The sequence below is a fragment of the Rhincodon typus genome, chromosome 17 (assembly GCF_021869965.1).
Source record: "Rhincodon typus isolate 14 chromosome 17, sRhiTyp1.1, whole genome shotgun sequence".
Classification (NCBI taxonomy): Eukaryota; Metazoa; Chordata; class Chondrichthyes; order Orectolobiformes; family Rhincodontidae; genus Rhincodon; species Rhincodon typus.
Genome location: NC_063348.1, coordinates 17,930,091 through 17,944,067, shown reverse-complemented (window position 1 = coordinate 17,944,067; position 13,977 = coordinate 17,930,091). Strand labels below are relative to the sequence as shown.

At 40.0% G+C, this 13,977-nt stretch overlaps 1 protein-coding gene across 1 annotated transcript in view; it reads right to left on the bottom strand.

The window, feature by feature from the left end:
* LOC109928230 (fascin-like) overlaps window positions 1–13,669 on the bottom strand; it is a 22,352-nt gene extending 8,683 nt beyond the window's left edge. Inside the window, exons 1-4 of the mRNA XM_048607236.1 lie at window positions 13,144–13,669; window positions 10,488–10,769; window positions 8,254–8,372; window positions 1,943–2,099 (exon numbers count right to left, since the gene is read on the bottom strand). Coding sequence (XP_048463193.1) covers window positions 1,943–2,099; window positions 8,254–8,372; window positions 10,488–10,769; window positions 13,144–13,669 — 1,084 coding nt within the window. The remainder of the gene's footprint in view (window positions 1–1,942; window positions 2,100–8,253; window positions 8,373–10,487; window positions 10,770–13,143) is intronic.
* Window positions 13,670–13,977: the final 308 nt, after the last annotated feature.

The following is a 13,977-nucleotide window of genomic DNA, read 5'->3' as shown; positions in this document are numbered from 1 at the left end:
AGGAGCAGGAAGACTGACGTTTCGGGGCTAGCTGATGAAGGGTCTAGGCCCGAAACGTCAGCCGTCCTGCTCCTATGATGCTGCTTGGCCTGCTGTGTTCATCCAGCTCTACACCTTGTTATCTGCAGATTAAATCCTCAGTTTTGTTTTAAATTCCATTTTTTATCAGCTGCATGCTTCTCGGTGAGTAGAAACCTTACTCAGAATCTAGGTCCTTTTCGATGTTTCACCTTTTATTGCTTGTATTTTTGTTCCATCTTCTTTGAGTGAGCAGCCAGAAGAGCCACCATGTTCCCAGACCAGATGCCACTATAGAAAGTTTCCGCAATGCGCCAGGGACTACCAGATTAATGCTTTATTTCTGTTTCACGTTAATTTTCCTTCCTTTTCGTTCCCTTCTTCCATCCCACACACTCAGTCTTCCATCTCACGTGCACAAAACTGAAAGGTGATGTTGACACTGCTTGGCCCCAGTCTGAGTGCTACAGTAGGCCTTGATTTAGGTGGAATTCCATTGACATTGCCACTTCTCATTCATCACCCTTCACTCCATAGCCTATGATGTTGTGCTCATTTTCAGCTAGATAACAAATCATGGATAAGCAAATATTTTCTCAAAATTAATACTGACAACACAAAAGTGATGTTGTTAAGTAATGAAGTTGATGAAGGTAGTTCCGTTGATGTCACCAATGTAAACTTTCAGAAGGCATGTGGCAAAGTACAACATAATAAACTTATGTGCAAAACCGAAGCAAAATCGTATGAGCTACATTGATACAAAATTGGCTAATAGACAAAGCAAAGACTGAAGGTGACTGGTTGTTCAGGATAATGTATGTTGGTGTTCCCCAAACACTGGTGATAGCACTGCTCTTATTTTTGATATAGTAATGACAAGGTATAATTTCAAAGTTTGCAGATGACAACATTAGAAACGGTGTAAACAACTAGATAACAGTTAGGGAAAATATAGATGACTGAAATGGGGAGGCGCATTACACCTCATTGCATTGAATGTCATCTGTTAAGTTAATAATTTTAGCAAGTCGAATGAGAGGAGGCAATTTAAACTAAATGGTGCAATGTTACAAGGAGTACAGAAACAGAGACCTGGGGAGGTAAGTACACAAGGCTTTGAGATGGTAGGAGATTTTGAAAAGGCTGTTTTAAGAAACTTGTAGGATTGTTGACTTTATAAAAATAAGTATGGCACAAAAGCTAAATATATATTAAATCTTTATAAGGTGACGATCAGGCCTGGTTATAGGAGTATTGTGCACAGATCTGGGCATCATACTTTAGTAAGGATCTTAAGGTCATAGCAAGGGTGCAAAGGAGATTTTTTTTAACCGGGTATGAAAATCTTCAGGTACGTAGAGAGATAAGAGAAATGGTTGTTTTTCTTAGTGCAGATGTGGTCGAAGGGGGACTTAATAGAGGTGTTCAAAATCATGAAGGGACTAATAAAAAACTATTTCCAGTGACAAAAAATGTCAGTAAGCAGAGGGCACAGATTTAAAGTCTGTGTTATTCAGTGTTATGGGAACCCAGACGCTTCACTAGAGCACAGAAAATTCCTCAGAATGTGTTGGGCTTCACAAAGTCAATTTTGCACTTTTTTAAAAACGAGTAGCAAGAGATTATTGGAACAAGTACTTCTTATTTCCCATGACTAAAGCTCCAACTATCATACGGTGGCTGTTTCTTAATTTATCAAATGGTTCTCATATTTGTCCAACCACTAATACTCAACTTAGATCAGCGTGCAAAGTCCATCACAAACTGGAAGCAAATCATTTACCTGTTATGTGTCTGTATGGCTTTATTTTTGCCCAGTAGGGCTTCAGAGTAGCAACTGCAAACAGATATTAACTCTTAAGTGCGCGTAGAAAGGGGAAGGATGTATGAGCAACTGAAGAACGATTAAATTCTAACTCACCAGTTGTACAGTATCCTACTACAAGCTGACCATTGGACTTTGTGGTGACAAGTTTGCCATCTCCTGTCTTAATAACCACCTTGGGCCCATTGTATACAATGTTAAACCAACAATCATCAGTCAGGATTGGACTCGCCACAATTATGTTTTGAGGGCCCTTGAAGATAAGAGAAGAGAAATAGACATTAGGTGCTATTGAATGCCTTCACTACAATTTTAGAAGAACTCACATCCACTCTCTTGGAGGTACTGACTCACTCTTGCAGTATGATTTTATGAATACTAACAACACTTCAATAACACACTCAATTGCCCATTCTTTGTCTGAGCCTAAATAAAGTATCGTCAACATTCTTTGACGTCATTAAATGATATAAAAATCATAGCCTAATTTACTTTTTTCCTTACCTGATGCTGACATGTGGGATATTCCAGCGGGAATTATCTCATTGCCTCAGTACTTCGAACCTACCACAGAACTCAAATGCCCAAGCACTGTACATTAATGTGGCACCATGAAAATGCTCACTTCTGACCTTAAAATTGCAAGAAGGTCATTGATGAAGGAGATGGCTGAGCCAAGGATACTACCCTGAGGAACTCTTCCAGAGATGTCCGAGAGTTGAGATGACTGACTTCCAATAACCACAATCATCTTCCTTTGTGCCAACCGTCATGACTCCAATCAGCAGAGAGCTTTTTGCCTGATTCCCATTGATTCTGCTTTTGGTAGGTCTCCTTGATGCCATACTTGGTCAACTGTAGCCTTGATATCAAGGGCAGTTACTTTCACCTCACCTCTGGAATTCTTTTGACCATATTTGAACCAAAGCTGTAATGAGATCAGGAGCTGTGGCTCAAGCAGAACCCAAACTGGGTATCAGTGAGCAGGTGCTACTTGATAGCACTGTTGATAACACCTTCCATCACTTTACTGGGACAGTAATTGGCCAGGATGGACTTGTCTTGATTTGTGTACAGGACATACCTGGGCAATTTTCCACATGTGTGGGTACATGCCAGTGTTGTGGCTATAATGACACAGCATGGCTAGGGGTAGAGCAAGGTCTGGAGGACGTGTCTTCAGTATTGTTGCCAGAATGTTGTCAGAGCCCATAGCCTTTGCAGTATCCAGCGACACCAGCGTTTCTTGACATCACAGGGAGTAAATTGAATTGGTGAAGACTGGCATCTGTGATACTTGAACCTGTGAAGGAGACCGAGGTGGATCATCGAAATAGCATTTCTGGCAAATGCTTCAGCCTTATCTTTTGCACAGATATGCTGGACTCCCCCATTATTGAGGACAGGGATATTTGTGCAACCTCCTCCTTCAGCAAGTTGTTTAATTGTCCACCACCATTCACAATCAGATCTGGCAGAGCTGCAGAACTTAGAACCTATCTGTTGATCGTGGAATCACTTAGTTCTGACTATCACTTGCTGCTTATGATATTTGATACAGAAGTAGTCCTGTATACTTAATTTTGGATAACATACTTTAGCAAGGTTGCAGAAAGTTTACCAGAATGACATCAGGGATGAGGAACTCATCAGTTTTGTGGAGATATTGGAGGAGCTAGCATTGTTTTCCCTAGAACAGACAAGGTTAGGGGAGACTTGATAGGGGTATTCATCATTGTTAAGGCTTCTGATACAGTAAATAGTATAAATTATTTCTGTTGGTAACAAGAGCTTAAAGATCTGAAGCAAAGATTAAGGGAAAATGGGAAGAAAGCTTTTCATACAGGATCTTGAACTTACTACTTGAAAGGGAGTTAGAAATAGATTTCATAAGAATTTTGAAAAAGGTTATAGTTTCATAGATTCAGAGAACTCAGAAAAGCCCCTTTGGTACATCGAGTCTAAACCAACATAACTACCACTAAAGGTGCACTAATCCCAATTTCTTGCAGTTGTCCCATATCTTTGAATGTTATGATATTTGAAATGCTCATCCAAATATTTTTTAAAGGTCGTAAGGTTTCCAGCCTCCACTACCTTCCCAGACAGTGCATTCCAGATTCCTACCATCCACTAAGTGAAAAGGTTTTTTCAAATCCCCTCTGAATCTCCTGCCCCATACCCTAAAACTATGTCCTTTTCATGATTGACCCCTCAATCAAGGGAACAGCTGCTCTCTATTCACTCTGTCCATAACCCCTCAGAATCTTATACACCTCAATCATGTCCCCCCTTCAGTCTTCTCTGCTGTAAAGAAAACAATCCAAGTATATCTAGGCTCCCCTTTATAGCTCAATTTATTCATCCCAGGCAACATCCTGGTGAACCTCCTCTGTACCCCCTCTCATGCTATCATATCCTTCCTGTAGTGGTGACCAGTACTGCACACAGTACTCCAGCTGTGGCCTAACCATTGCTCTGTACAACTCCACACTACTTCCTTGCTCTTATACTCCATGCCACGACTGATGGAAGCAAGTTTCCCATATGCCTTCTTGACTATCCTATTCACTTGCTCCGCTGACCTCAGGGATCTGTGAATAATTACCCCGAGATCCCTTTGTTTCTCTGAGCTACCCAGTGTCCTGCCATTCATTAAATACTCCCTCATCTTGTTTCTTCTTCCAAAGTGCATCACCTCGCACTTATCAGGGTTAAATACCATCTGCCATTTGTCTGAGCATCTGACCAACCTATCTATATCTTTCTGTAACCTACAACCCATCTTCTTCGCTATTAACCACTCTAGCAATCTTGGTGTCGTCTGCAAATTTACTGAACACTCCCCTCACATTTTCATCTGTATCATTTATTTATATAACAAACAATAAGGGTCCTAGTACTGATCCTTGTGGTACAAGCTGGACATTGGCCTCCAGTCACTTGAACAACCTTCTACTACTACCTTTTGTGTCCTATTACTAAACCAGTTTCTGATCCATCTCGCCAAGTTTCCCTCAATTCCACATACTTTAACCTTTTCAATCAGTGTCCCATGTGGGAACTTGTCAAAAGCTTTGCTAAAATCCATATAAACTACATCAACTGAACTTCCTTCATCCACACACTAGATTCCATTTCCAAAAAATGCTAACAAATTTGTTAGGCATGACCTCCATCTGACAAAGCCATGTTGACTATCCCTAATCACCCCATGCCTTTCCAAGTTGGTATTCACTTGTTTAAAATTTTCTCCAATAGTTTCTGTACCACTGATGTGCAACTCACCGGTCCATACTTTCCTGGTTCATCTTTACTACCGTCTTGAAAAGTGGAACTACATTAGCCATTCCCCAGTCCTCTGGCACTTCCCTGTTGCCAGAGGTGAATTAAAAATTTATGTCGGAGCCCCTGCAATTTCCTGCTTCACCTCCCACAGCAGCCTGGGATGCGATTCAACTGGGCCAGGGGATTTGTCCGTTTTTAAGCCTGACAGAGCCTCCAATACCACCCCTTTCCTATGTCAAACTGTGCAAGTTCCTCACAGTCCCTTTTCCTGAAGTCTGTACCTGTAGGTTCTCCTTTTCCAGAGTGAATACTGAAGAGAAATATTCATTTAACACCTTTCCAATGTCCTGCGGCTTCACACACACAGGTTGCCCTCTTGGTCCATAATGGGCCCTACTCGTTCCCTGGTTAGCCTCTTCCCTTTAATGTATTTATAAAATATCTTAGGATTCTCCCTGATGTTGCATGCAAGTCCTTTTTCATGCCCCATTTTTGCTCTTCTAATTGCTTTCTGCACTTGCTGCATTCCTCTAGGGCTGCAGCAGAATTGCTCCCTTTGGACTTGCTAAAAAACCCTTCTTTCTCATCCAGTCCTGATTTGTCCAAGACATCCAGGGTTCTCTGAATTATTGCTCCTTCATATCCCTCTAAAGGGCACATGTTGGACCTGGACTCTCCCCAGTTCCTTTTTGAATCCCTGCACTGCTCTGCTGTAGACTTGCCTGCAAGGAGCTGTTCCCAGTCAACTGTAGACAGAACCAGCTTTATTTTAATAAAATCTGCTTTGCCCCAATCCAAAGCCATCTTTTGCAGGCCATCTTTTTCCTTGTCCAGGACAAATTTGAACCGTACCATGTCGTGGTTGCTATATAAGGGAATAGGATACGTGCTTGAAGCCATAGTTTGGCAGATTTTCTCAGGTTGACAACTGAAAACATTCAGTCTTTCTATTATTTCCTCCCAATTGCTTTATACTGTTTTCATCTGGGGAGATCATCTTAGAATGCAAAACAGGCCACACCCTCATTTCAACCACTTTGTTTATCAGCACTTTTACTTCTGCATCTATGAAACAGGATGTGCTTTTCATTGTTCTGTTCCATTGACTCATGATTTTTGGGCTCTGCTCTATTTTGTGTTTACAAAAGGAAAATTGCCTTTGAATTGCTGCTGCAATCTTGTAAATTGTAGAATGCCTACAATGTGGTAGCACAATATTTGGCCCATCATGGGCACACCAACCCTCCAAACAACATCCCACCCAAACCCACTTCCCTACCTTAACCCTGTAAACTTGCATTTTCCCGTGGCTAATCCACTTAACCTGCACATCTTTGGACTGTGGGAGGAGACCTACGCAGACATGGGTAGAATATGCAAATTCCACACAGACAGCCACCCAAGGCTGGAATCAACCCCAGGTCCCTGATGCTGTGAGACAGCAGTGTTAACCACGGAGCCACCATGCCACCCATAACTTTAAATAGCTGTGACAGTTCAGGAAGACCTGCTCCTACTTTGCAGGCTAATGAAAATAGATATTAAATGCCTACTGGACTGATACATTACAACAGTGACAAAACTTGACAGGTACTTCATTGATCATAAAGCCCTTACAGTGTCCTGAAGTTATGAAATATGATATAAAACTACAAATCTCTGTTTCTAACTAAAGACAGTTCACTGAAAACTTTGCTTTCTTAAAGAATATGCATCCTTTCACAGGATGTATTCTCCCCAGGGAGAGCTGTAACATGACTTCCCAACTCCTGTACTCAGTGCTCTGACCGATGAAGGTAAGCATGCCAAGCACCTGCGATGCCACTTTCAAGGAACTATGCACCTGTACTCCTAGATGTCTCTGTTCAACAACATTCCCCAGAGCCCTACCATTAACTGTTTTAAGTCCTGCTCTGGTTTGTCTTACCAAAATGCAACATTTCTCATTTATCTAAATGAAACTCCATCTACCATTCCTCAGCCCTGGCCCAGTCGATCAAGATCTCTTTGTAATCTTAGATAACCTACTTCACTGTCCATTATACCATCAAATTTGGTGTCATCTGCAAACTTACTAACCATGCTTCCTATATTATCATCCAAATCATTTATATAAATGACAAACAACCATGGGCCCAGCACCGATCCTTACAGCACACCACTGGTCACAGGCCTCCAGTCTGAACAACAGCTCTCTACCACCACCCTCTATCTCCTACCTTCAAGCGAATTTTGTATCTAACTGGCTAGCTGTCCCTGGATCCTATGTGTTTTAACCTTACTAACCAATCTACCATACTGAACCTTGTTGAACGCCTTGCTAAAGTCTATTTAGATAACGTCTACAACTCTTCCTTCATCCATTTTCCTGGTCACCTCTTCAAAAAACTCAATCAAGTTTGTGACTACACCTGACATCTGCCCCCTCCTTCTTGACCAGAACCTCCAATATTTCTAGTCATCCAGTGTTACCTACTCCTGTCAGCCTTGCCGTTCAGGAACATGTTGTCTCTGAACTCTCATGGTATTGCTTTCGAAAGCCTCCCAGTTGCCAGCCTCCCCTGGACAACTTTTGCAAATTCCTATCTAATATCATCAAAATTGGCCAATCCCCACTTTAGAACTTGAACTTGTGGACCAGGCCTATCCTTTTGCATAACTATTTTGAAACTAATAGAATTATTGTCATTGGTCTCAAAGTACTCCCTCACTAACACCTCAGTCATTTGCCATGAGTATTGAGAGTTTTGAAAAAAAATTGAGTGTTAAAACAATGGCATTGCTGACCTGTGACCTAGTGTAGGTCAGTGGGTACTTGGGTAATGGGTGAATGAGATTTGGTGCAACTAAGGACATGAGAAGCAGTTCCCTTTAATTGTCTATCAATGTAACTCCTTGTACCATGCACACATCTCTGCACAGATATCATTTTAGTTCTCATACTTCTTTGGCTAACACATAATATCATTTCCATCTCTGTTAAGTTCAAAAATGTTATTATTTAAAATCACAGTGATAACACTCGCATCAAATTCCCTCAGCCATACTCCACTCCTCTAGACTCCATGATATAACAAAGATTCCAGAGTTAGTCAGTTGAGAATATGTTTATTACTCACCGCTGCAAGGTAGTCCTTTGAAATAGCACGGAAACAGGCTTTCCTAGTTGTGTTATTGATGATAATCTGAAAGATCTCAGAGTCTGTTACTTGTGACTGATGTACACAAACATCTGCACCTAACAAAGAAATGCAACAGTACTCTATTGAAAATTAACACATTATGATGTGTATTTAATTTTAAAATTAAGAAATTTCTTCATTTTTTTCACTTTTTTTTATGTGTCCCTCCTCAGCGTGTTGACGTATTCCCAGAATTTGGTTCAATACAGCTTATTTTTCATGTGTGGCAATTATCAAAGGGCAATTGGACGGGAGCCATCAGAGCCAAATCGCATAGGTTTGCATTTGGGCACATACAATTCTGGCAGCAGTTTTTTTTTTCCTTTTCTGAGCACAGGAGTCTTGAGTCCAATTGCAACGTTCATGCTACTATTTTTTTTTGAGCTCAGTATATTTAATGTATGCCAGATTAAACCAGAGATTTTAGTGTTCAGTTTTTCATTGTATAAATTCAATTAGTATTTGCGGGTAATGATATTTATGTGGGTCATAATGGCTTTATCATCACTGGGTAAAAATACAGGACTTAGTGCAAGTGCAATCAGCATAAGTAGTTTTAGAATAAAATCCACTTCCTTCAGTGTCTAAAGTTATTTTAAAAAACTGGGATAATTGAATTCTGTAATCTTTCCGAGCATGTACAGCATTTAGGCCCAAGTGGTCATATTAACAAATGAAAGACAACAAAAGCAAGTTAGAAAACAGGATAAATATTTTTTCCAAAATGGTAGTGAGAATTTGTGAAACAGATTACTGGCGCAAGTGGAACAAGAAATATTAGAGTAAGTAGACAAGTCCTGATGAACAAACAGGATTTTGAGATATTTTAGAAATAGACCATGAAAATATTTTAGATAGATATGTCCAAAGATATTTTCATCCCTGAAATGGTTATGATAGTGGGAATATTATTTGGAGGTTGGGAAGGAATGGGAATGCTGGACTGAAGTCAGGGAACATGGCAGACCAGGTTTTCCCTCAGGCATAACAATGAACAGAGACTGGTCGTGAGATTTGGGCACAGGCTGAGGGATTTCTGGGAGATTGGAAGCTTCAGGGGTCAGATATCACAGAGAATGGGTGGAAGATCAGATGTCTGAGGGATCAGGCATTGGATTTTGATGGAGGTGGCTTTGGAGTCCATATGGGGTGGTAAGAGATGTGAGAGTCAGATTACTTGAATAATTCAACCATTCACCTAACCCAATCCTGCATATTTTGAAGTGTTAAAATTTCCCCATGTTTCTAATGAGTTATTTAGTCAGGGGAGCTCCAGAGTTAGACCACTTCAATCAAAAGTAATCTCCACAGATGTACTTGCAGCAATTATAAGTGAGGAACCAGCTGCTCTTCCATCAACTATTGCTTGTTTAGAACATAATTTTGGCTATCTCAAAATATGTAAGTAACAAAAAACAATAACAACAGCCATGCTAGTATCAGGAACATAATATAAATAAATATTACAAAGAAAACTAAGCAAGTTCATAAAAGAAAATTGTCAAGTGCTTTACTTTTGCTTTTACTCTTGTTGTAATCCTCTACCTTCTTCCACCCTCTTCAAATGCTTTTGGAGACAGCCAATTTGTTCTGATAACACCCTGACCAATCAAAGTTGGCTTGCTTGATTTGAGTTTAATCAGTTACCTAGGACTGACAGTTAATAGTTTCCTACTTCACCTCCTTGCCAACCATTATCCAACTAATCAGCACCCTCTTCTCATTCCTCTCTAAGTTTAGTTTTCTTGTATTCAGTCCTGATATGGCCAAAATGAAAAGCTTTGACTTCATGTCTCTTTATAGCAAAATTTAAGATAATAATGAGAGTGAGGATCTGTTAGCTCTGTGATTAACAATTGCTGATGTAGGACATCATTTTCGCGACAAGGAAACATATCTGTTCATGGCATTGTTAGTAATTCAATGACCCTTAGAAATGCAGAATGAACAGATCTTGTGCACCTTAAATATTAACTTGCACAAATTCTAACTAATCTGCTGAACGTTTCAGCACTTTCACTTTATTTCAGGTTTCCTGAATTTGTGGTTTTCTATTCTGTTGATATAACAGGAAACAGATATTAAACATCTTTGGTTAATATTGTGAAAACATACATGTTTATAAAAGCAGTTTGTACTTTCGGTGTCACTTGATACTTTTTGTTTCTTACCTGGTTTAAGACTAACATATTTGCCATTTAGTGTTGATCGGATGGTGACTTGCCCAGGGCTGGGATCAGGAGAGAAAAGTTCATCCAGGCTGGGACTGTCAGTTTTGATAGTTCTAATATAGTTGTCCCTTCCAGTCAGGAACCTTCCTTCACTGTCTTTTAAGCAAATCATTCCACACCTTATCTCTGGAATGTACAGAGTCTTTGATGACTGACAGGGCTCAAGTTTCCCATTCCAGGCAATAAGATCTCCACTACTTGTCCTTATGCTGTATTTCTTCTCTTTAGGAACAAAATTAAATGAAACTTTTTCTATATCATATCAAACATTTAATACTATATAAGCATTACAACATTTTAAGATGGAAAAATAACTGGTTTGATGGGTCTGCTGTAGCCATTATTACAAATATATTATTGTAGTCATTACAACCATCCTCAAAATACCAACCCTTGACCCCTCTGCTGTTATAAACAACTACCCTATTTCCAATCTGTTGTTCCTCTGCAAAGTCCTTTATTATGATGTCTCCCAAATCCATATCCATCTTTCCTCCAGTTACACTTCTGAAGTGTTCCAATCAGACTTCCAGTCTTACCAAAGATTGAAACAACTGTCATCAAAGCCACAAGTGGGAGCTGATGTGACTGTGACCATGATGCTTTATCCATCCTTATCTTTCCTCAACTGTCTGAAGTCTTTGTCACTGGTGGCTATAACATTGTGTCAATGCCTTCCTTTTGTTGTCTAGTGGTGTGAGATTGCTGTTGTCTTCTTCCCAGTAATATCGAGAAAATGATCTACAACAGATTCTCTTTCTGCTTTGTCACCATCACTCCTGGAATCTCTCAAGAATCTATCTTTATCCTATTCCTATTCAACCTGCATTCTGTCCCTCTACTGCTGAAACCCCCATTCATATTCTAGTTACTTCCCAACCCACGCATTTTGGCACTTTCTTGGCTGGCCTCCCACCTTCTATTTCGTCATAAACTTTGCTTAAGTCACTGTTGCCTGTTAGCCTAACATGCATTAAACCCTGTTCATCCATCATTCCTATGCTTTGACTCTGGTAAGCATTCAACTTCTCCTGAAATTGTTACACGGCCTTGCTGTTGACTTTCTGTGTAACCTCCTTTGCTTTCCTTTGGTTCATTAATGGCTGGTGTCCCTTCCGCTCTCTAGTCCCTGAGCTCTGGAATTCTTTTCCCAAAATCTTTCCACCCTGAATTCCTTTCAGACATTTCTTAAAATCTACTTTTTCAACCAAGCTTTTTGTCACCCAACCTAAATATGCCATGTGGCATTATTTCATATTTTAATGTTAATGCTCCTGAGAACTGCTTTGGGATGTTTTATAATGTTAAAAGTGCTATCTAAGTGTAAGTTGTTATTGATGATCTCAACCATGGCGGCAGCTGGAGTGCCACAAGTGGCTTAATTTCCTCTGACCAGGAGCCCAGTGTCGTTGTTAATTGGCATTCATTGGAAATCCTTCAGGTGTCAATGTCAAGTTGATGTATCCTGTCATTGAATACCCTTCTAACACCATGCTATTAACTTGCAGGTGAAGAATGTGACTTGAGTGAGGACAGTTGATGACTAAGGAGAGAGACTGCAGAATGTTATGACACAGGGCAATCTGTGAGTCCTCTTAGACGAATCACAAGAAGTTAGCATGCAGGTACAGCAAGTAATTAGGAAAGTAAGAGAAACATTGGTGTTTATTGCAAGTTGGATGCATGATAAAAGTAGTGAAATCTTGTTACAATTGTGTACAGGTCATTGCTGAAACCACAACAGGAGTACTGAGTACAGGTTTGGTCACCTTCTTTAAGAAAGAATATATCGGCAATGGAGGAAGATGTGAAGAGATTCTCGAGATTGATCTCTGGAATGAAGAGATTGTCTTAGGAGAAAAGGTTGAGCCTATACGCATTGATGTTTAGACGGATAAGAAGTTATCTGATTATATACAAGAAATATACAAGATTCTGAGAGAAAAGACATAATACTGGAATAATCTTGCCACTTTTGAGGGAATATAGAACTAGGGGCACGGTTTAAAACATGGGATTAATAATGCAGATGAGAAATTTCTTCTGTCAGAGCTTTGTAATTCAATATCCCAGACAGCAGTGCAAACTGGATTATGGAGTATATTTAAGGCTGTATTGATCAGATTTTTTTATCAGCACAGGTTATGGGAGGCAGACAGGAAAGTAGAATTCAAGCCACTATCAGATCAGCTATGATCTTATTGAATGTACAGCGAGCTTTAAAGGCTAAATGGCTTATGCCTGCTCATATTTCTTATGTTCTAATGTGGAATTATAGGCTTTCAAAGCAGTTAGCACACTCATTTGGGATGAATAGAGAAAATGAGAGGAAAAGTATTGATTCTTAAGCACCATTGCCTGAAATTCTACATCATGCTTTGTTCAAGTAGGTTATCGGGCATATCACCAGGGATGTATGAAGGGAACAACAGAGAGAACTTCATTAGCTAGCGATTTAACCTCTCTTCCCGTGATAGCCCACCATCAATTGGAGCTTCTGTGGTACGAGGCTGAAGGAAATTGGTGAAAATGTACAATATCAGCAGAGTCGTAAGAACTGTATAAAATCATTTTTAAAATTAATTATTTCATGTACCTTTGAAGTTAAACATGAGTGTCACAACACAGTCTCGGCCCCAGGGCAACTCGCTGTCACATTGTACTGCATTTTCATTAGCGTCATAGCGCAGATATTTCTTCTTGCCTTGGTTGAACATGCTGATGTTGGGATGGATGGCCAGATGCAGCACCCATTTTTCACTTTCTGAGATTGCCTGAGCAAAGCAAGTGATGTTGTCTTCTGCTCCTCCTAAGTACCGTTTTGATTCCTCAGACTGGAAGGAGACCTTGCCATCTGGATGCGTAATCATTACAAACTTATTGTAAGGATTGGGAATCTCCCGATCACAGGTGACCTTCCCATTATTATCTCCAGCTAAGTACCTTCTCAGCGAGCTCCTGACATGGACCATAGGGGAATTTTCCTTCAAAAACTCTATGGTCCAAATCTGTTTTATCTTCAAGATGGTACTGGTAGCATTCACCTTGAAATTGAAGTTCTCTGCTGTCAAGTATTTCTGGGCTGAGTTGATCAGACCAACTGGAAGCACTCTGTAAACCATCTTCCCTTGTTTACACTTTAAGCTGCAAGTGTTACCAGCACAGTGTTAGTTTTGTGCCTCTGTGACATCACCAGTACACTGGAGCAGACCAACTACAGTGACATAAAGTATCTTTATGACATCAGGGAAAATCATTTTGAACATAGTGAATAAGTTGACACTTGGGCATTGGTAAATTACAAACTCACGATCACTGAGCAAATATTTCTAATTTGCATTTTCCAATTCCATTGACAAAGATTCTGTAAACAAGAAAAATTATTGTGTGTATACTAACCAATTCATATCGTTCCAAGTGTGCAGTGAAC